Genomic DNA, 7,500 nt, shown 5'->3' with positions numbered 1-7,500 from the left:
AGTAGTAATAGTGACTGGTTGATGAAGATTCCTCGACCTTCACACACTCCTCTTTGAATTCCACTTAGCATTGAAGGTCTGTTTTACGCATCAAAGGTAGAAAAAGAAATGTAATGAAAAGCATAAATTCCCACTACTCCTGTTGCCTCCCCTCTTCTGTTTTGACATTTCGTTTGTTGAAATTTGTCAAAACAAGCACTGCCAACAAATGCTAATGACGCCCATGAGGTCACTCATAATTAGAACGTTCAAGTGACCGACAAACGAGTTCGCGACAAGGTGTGAATCGGTGGCTCTCACAATAGGTCATTTCAGGTCATACATGTAGAGAACAGGGAAGCAATCTCTATTAGTGATAAAGTGCAGCCTGGTCTTAGGGATTATTTTGGCAATTCTTGACATAAAATGTGATAAAAGATATTGCTATCCAACTCTTTCAAGTGTTTTCTCTCTCTCGTCTTTCCAAGTTTATTTTCCTTTTTACATTACTTACTTACAAGGACTAACTTGACAAAATGAAAGCGTAAGTCGAGACTTATCACTGTCAGCAGCTCGCCACTGGTTCGGGAAGGTAAGTCATCAAAGTCATCCGTATGATGACTTTGCTTCCGGCTTCCAGTTGATCTCTGATATTAGGTCATTCCATAATTTGCATTCTTGTGCATTTCTCCAAAACTCTATCATTCGAAAAGAAAACGGGAAACGTCAGTATTTCCTTAAGTGGAAAGCAAAGGGACGCACGTTGTAACCTTCCCCACACACTGTCTATACTTCTTCACAGATCTTGTAAGAAGTTAAGGATGGCGGGGGAGATAATGCGAGGAGGAGGGGGGAGGGGGAGAGATAATGCGAGGAGGAGGGGGGAGGGGGAGAGATAATGCGAGGAGGGGGAGGGGGAGAGATAATGCGAGGAGGAGGGGGGAGGGGGGAGATAATGCGAGGAGGGTGGGGGAGGGGGAGGTATAATGCTAGGAGGATGGGGGAGGTGGAGATATAATGCGAGGAGGGTGGGGGAGGGGGAGAGATAATGCTAGGAGGAGGGAGGAGGGGGAGAGATAATGCGAGGAGGAGGGAGGAGGGGAGAGATAATGGGAGGAGGAGGGGGGAGGGGGAGAGATAATGCGAGGAGGAGGGGGGAGGGGGAGAGATAATGCGAGGAGGAGGGGGGAGGGGGGGATAATGCAAGGATGGAGGGAGTTAACCTTCTCAATTGTGGCTAGTAGTTTTATGGGCACTTGAAATTCTGTTTCAATTCTTTAGTCTTGAATATCTGTCTTTATGATAATTTCTTCGGTGCGTAATCTTGTAACGCTCAGTATAAAAAATTAATTCTTAAAATATATTTGCAATTTGTATGATTAAAACCATTTTTTTTATACATTTTCCATATATTGACAATGAATATGTACGCACACACACACACATATATATTTGCATACATGAGTATATGAGTATGTGTGTATGTATGCGTGTGTATACATACTTATATATGTGTGTATACGTATACACATGTATACACATATGTATGTATATGTATCTCTATCTCTCTCTATCATATGTACATATATGTATGTGTATATATATATATATATATATATATATATATATATATATATATACATATGTGTATACCTAAATAAATAATATTGTATGTATATATATGTATGCATATGTAGACACACATACATACACACACACACACACAAACACAAACTCATATATATATGTGTGTGTGCTTTTGTATATATATATATATATATATATATATATATATATATATATATATATAAGTGTACGCATATATATTTATTACATATATATACATATATATACATTTATACATATATAAACATATATACATACATATACATAAGTACATGTATATATATACATGAATACATGTATATACATATGTATATACATATATATATATATATATATATATATATATATATATATATATATATATATATATATATATATACATGTATATACATTGTCCGGGGTTTGGTTTAATTTCTGTATGGCTTTTATTCACCCCTTTGTTCTTTAGTTATCCTTTTTTTGGGAGAATGGGTCAATCGAGGTTTGAAAGAAAGTATATAACAGATTGTTCACTGTATTATTCAAACATAAGATACATTTTCACAACACGAACAAAACAAAAAAAATCCTGAACAAGAATAAGTAGTCTTATTCATTACACAAATACAATTTTGTGTTGTTAAATATCCAGGGAATGCACACTGTATAAACGATATGAATATCTTCTTGCCCACGAACGGATACTCGCCAACGAACAAGGGCTTCATCTCTGTTGTGCGACAAATAGCGATGAAGTGGATATTCATAGAGGCTGTAAAATAAACCACGTTGAAGTCAATCACTTATACACATATATCACTTATCACATACCCCTTTCTGAGGGTAGAATTAGAGTTACAATTTTTAATATAGAAAGTCCAACAAAATTTCCTAAATAATGTAATTCCTTACATGAAGTGAATAGGTGAAGAGATCGGAGCCAAGTGGCAGGTCGTGCTGTCGTGGTTGCCGACGTCACCTCTGTTTCGGGTTCGTGAACCATCGACAAGAACACGCAAATGGCTCGATCACCCGAATCCTCACACACCCAATCACTCATTTGCATACTTACAGTGAAACCATCACTAACCCTTTACATACATATATACATACATAAGTACATATATATACATACACACACACACATGAATACATGTATATACGTATATACATACATAAGTATATATATATATATATATATATATATATATATATATATATACATAAGTACATATATATACATAAATACATGTATACACACACACACACACACACACACACACTCACACACACACATATATATATATATATATATATATATATATATATATATATATGTATGTATGTATGTATATATATATTCATATACATACATATATATGTATGTATATATATATTCATATACATACATATATATGTATGTATATATATATACATATATATACATATGTATACATATATACATAATATATATACATAATACATATGTATACATATATATAGATAATACATATGTATACATATATATACATAATACATATGTATACATATATTCATATATACATACGAGCCATATATATCTATATATATCTATATATATACATACATATATATACATATAAATAGGCAGATTGTCTGTTCATAGACATGTACATATAGTTCTTTAGTATTTCGAGTGTTATTCGCTACTAGCTTGTAACCTGACAGTATTTTCTACTAATTTCCTGAGGAGTGAATTACAAATTGTTTGTGCAACCTGAATTTCGAAATATTTGGTTTTATTTTAATCTGTACAGTTTTCACAGGGTGCTTAAAGGTTCACCTTGGCAGAGCGATACAAAGGATATTCCCTTCGTAGAAAAACTATCCATCCTGCATCGCACCTCCGACGTCCAAATCCTGCAAATCTGCTTCAGAAACGGGAGAATCTGGCAATGCGAAGGAGCCAAAGTCTCCGCTAGAATCGATGGACACTTCATCGCACAACTCGACGTCGACGTGATCACCTTCGGCAGGAGAAACAGGGGCAAGACGGGAGCGTCGGTTCTGGTGAGTCTTGACGTGCTTGTTGTAGTGGTCGGATCGCATGAAACGTTTTCCGCACTCGCCACACTGGAAACGTTTTTCGCCCGTGTGCGTTCTGAGGTGACGCTGGAGTTCATCGGAGCGAGTGAACGCCTTGTCGCAGTACATCCACTGACACACGAAAGGCCGCTCTCCGCTGTGTGAAAGCAGATGTGCCTTCAGGTGGGACGTCTTGGCATACAGCTTGCCACATCCCGGGACATGGCAGATGTGTTCCCTCTTCTTGCCGCCTGTACTGCTTCGTGAGGCGTTGGGGCAGCGACATCGTCGACAGCGACGACCACCGACTGACGTGCTGACGAGAGCAGAAGCGATGCGCCTTCGCTGCTGAAGGATGGTGTCCTGTGCGAAGGCGTTGGGTTGCTGTGGAACGAGCGTTGGTTTGCCTTGGCCCAGCAGAGGTCCGGCATGCTGCTGATAAAGGTGGAATGGATAATCGTAAGTGGCGTGAGAAGTGGGCGTGTTATAAGAACTTGCACTCCACCAGGGCGATTCCTTCGTGGGCGTGAGGGGTTTCTCGGGCGGAGGAGAGAGCGTGGGCGGTGTGATAGGGTTGGCAAGGGCGCTGTAGTGGTGCTGCAGGTACGGATAGGGAAGCTCCCTGACGCCGCCGTACAAGTTAGGCGGCGAGACGTTGGCAAGTTGTCCACGGACGTGAGGGAGAGTCGTGGTGGGAGTCTGTTGATGGAAAGGACCGAATGCATTTCTGGCGTGAATATTGCTGTAATAATCCATGGTTGTTCCCTCAACTGTGCCACACGAATACATCTCAGTGCCGTTGATTCCGCAAGGAGCAAGTGGGAAGCGGAGAGTGAGGTGGACCTTACCTGCGAGCAGTGATATACCTGTCCTGGGAATGCGGGTTCTCCTCTCGGCCGACTGTCACGTACTGCCATTGTACCGCAATGTATATTATTTATGAGCTGGGTTGATCTTCGTATAATTTTCTTAGTCCTGTATGGAAATTTTCTAATAAGTATACAAATAAAGGTAGATGTATATGAATATTTGTATATGTAAATTTTTCCATCTCTATGCATATAAATATGTATATACATGCAGTATATATATATATATATATATATATATATATATATATATATATATATATATATATATATATATATATATATACTGTATGTATGTGTGCATTTGTGTGTGTTTACATAATACAAATATGCGTTTTTATATACATATATGAGTGAATATATATGTATGTGTTTATATATACATGTTTGTATGAATATAAATAGATACATAGATAGGGTGGTATTTAGACGCTATACATGCACCGAATCCCTTATGACTTATTCAGAATACCATCGATTAATTTGTCATCGCTCTCTTAGGAATACTATCATTTCTAAAATTATATTATTTGAGTATTTTTTGACAATGGTAAGAAAAAGCTGTATCATGCCGGACATTCGTAGTCTCCCTACACGTCACTGAAATGAGAAAGATTTCAAAAGACTAGGCTATAAATTATATTTCAGCAAAAAAAAAAAAAATCATTTATAGAAGCGCTGAAAGAAGGAAGGAGGAAGTGAAATGGGAAGAGGAATAAGAGAAAGGACGGTCATTCCGAAAACACTTCACTTTCATGGTCTCCGAAGTCCGCCCTTTGCCCCTCCTCTCCCGCCCTCTCCTCCTCTATATGTTTATATATATATATATATATATATATATATATATATATATATATATATATATATATATATATATATATATATATATATACACACGCCTGTTTTGTTGTGTGTGTGTGTATATATATGTATGTATATATATATATATATATATATATATATATATATATATGTGTGTGTGTGTGTGTGTGTGTGTGTGTGTGTGTGTGTGTGTGTGTGTGTGTGTGTGTGTGTGTGAGAGCGTGTGTGTATGTATGTGCGTGTGTACATGCGTGTTTCATTCTCATCAATATAGGAAAAATATATCAGAAAATTCTTTTAATCATATAGATTAAAGATACTCTGTAGGATGCATCGTACTGCAATAAACTGCTTATACTGAGCGTTACAAGATGACGTAACAAAGAAATGATCATAAAGACAGATATGAAAGACTAAAGAATTGAAACTTTAAGTGCAGTAATAGTGATTGCTCTCCTATTCTCTATATATATGACCTGAAATGACCTTTTGTGAGAGCCACCGATTCACACCTTGTTGCGAACTCGTTTGTCGGTCACTTGAATGTTCTAATTATGATTGACTTCATGGGCGTCATTAGCATTTGTTGGCAGTGCTTGTTTTGACAAATTCAACAAACGAAATGTCAAAACAGAAGAGGGGAGGCAACAGGAGTAGAGAAAACATGTTTTTAAAATTACTTCTTGTTCTACCTTTGATACGTAAAACAGACCTTCAGTTTTATGCGGAATTGAAAGAGGAGTGTGTGAAGGTCGAGGGATCTTGACCCACCGGTTGCTTTTACTGACAATAGCGGAGGATACGCTAATTTTCAAGAGAGCTTCAGGTTCTATGAGTCTTCTCCTATGAGCCCCAGTACACCCATTTCACTCATAATACCAATTTATATACTTCACAAGCGCTGGGCATACTCAGCGTCTCATTCTGGACTTATAGAGGTCCTAGACTTAAATAACCATATATTTTGTAACGCAATGTCAAGGCTTTTAAAATAAGCCATTCACCATCTTTCTTTTAGCGGAAATTGGTTCCGGGTCATAAATCAAGTAGCAGTGAACGCGGAACAGGTGATGATGAGGTCATGATCGAGTTCAACCTCTTTGTTACGCCCCTGAACCCCCAACCCACCGCTGGGCACTTTTCCCGCCCTCTGCCCCGCTTGCACAATGGAAAGCGGCTGTTCCGAAACCGGCGACTTGCCGTTTCGACTTGAATGAATACCCTAGGTTGTATATATATATATATATATATATATATATATATATATATATATATATATATATATATATATATATATATATATATATATATATATATATATATATATAAATGTTTGCATTTTGATCATAGGCGGTCCTCATAGGTGCTGTAAACACAAGTTCACGAGAAGGTGTAAATTGGTACATCGTAGATAATGCACACTCTCTTCATTACGGAAACAAATGGTGATAATTACCCTGCCATATCTAATAAGATATTATGACATGTGCACACAATGTGTACACGCGTGCGCACACACACACATAGATGGAAATGTATATGTATGTAATGTATGTACACAGGCACACACGCACACACAAACATATATATAGCTCATGATTAGGCGTTAAACGGGAAAACCGTTTTTCGCTTATGGAAATCTAACAGCACGTTATACAGAACAAAAGTTAATTGGTTTCCTGAACTTTTCTTATGTGACCTGAATTGACCTGTCATGAGAGCCACAGATTCACACCTTGTCGCGAACTCGTTCTTGTCAGTCACTTAAAAAGTGTACCTTTTATTTGACCTGATTCTCAAGTGTTGGCTTTGTAGGCGGCGTTGAAGGCTTCTGATCTCAAATCTAAGAAGATATATAATAACTGCATTAGTTTCTTAGAGTTTCTTAACACCCTCACTTCTCGATGAAAATGAATGACCCAGTCTCCTACACACTGACACGAAATAACCTCTAGTTGCAGTGGTGCAGCGAGGGCCGAGTGCGAGTGCGTAACACCCAGTTAGGGAGGATGCAATTAGTATTTTCTATTAAGGTATGGCATTGGGTTTCTCATTTGTTTATTCTTTCGTCCTTATGATTGATTTTGAAGATGTTTTGGGTGTCTTCATCAAGAAAGTTTCAGGAGCTAAGAGGTTTTGAAACAAGAACAGAAGGAAGCCT

At 37.7% G+C, this 7,500-nt stretch overlaps 1 protein-coding gene across 1 annotated transcript in view; it reads right to left on the bottom strand.

The window, feature by feature from the left end:
* Positions 1–7,500, bottom strand: part of LOC113808800 (uncharacterized) — a 46,234-nt gene that overhangs the window by 11,527 nt on the left and 27,207 nt on the right. Inside the window, exons 12-17 of the mRNA XM_070133348.1 lie at positions 7,117–7,182; positions 6,052–6,182; positions 3,468–4,496; positions 2,205–2,356; positions 508–626; positions 1–78 (exon numbers count right to left, since the gene is read on the bottom strand). The exon at positions 1–78 is cut by the window's left edge and continues 83 nt beyond it. Of these exons, the coding sequence (XP_069989449.1) occupies positions 1–78; positions 508–626; positions 2,205–2,356; positions 3,468–4,496; positions 6,052–6,182; positions 7,117–7,182 (1,575 nt within the window). The remainder of the gene's footprint in view (positions 79–507; positions 627–2,204; positions 2,357–3,467; positions 4,497–6,051; positions 6,183–7,116; positions 7,183–7,500) is intronic.

The sequence above is a fragment of the Penaeus vannamei genome, chromosome 18, assembly GCF_042767895.1.
Source record: "Penaeus vannamei isolate JL-2024 chromosome 18, ASM4276789v1, whole genome shotgun sequence".
Lineage (NCBI taxonomy): Eukaryota > Metazoa > Arthropoda > Malacostraca > Decapoda > Penaeidae > Penaeus > Penaeus vannamei.
The sequence above is the reverse complement of the archived record's forward strand: the minus strand, read 5'-3'. Positions and strand labels throughout refer to the sequence as shown.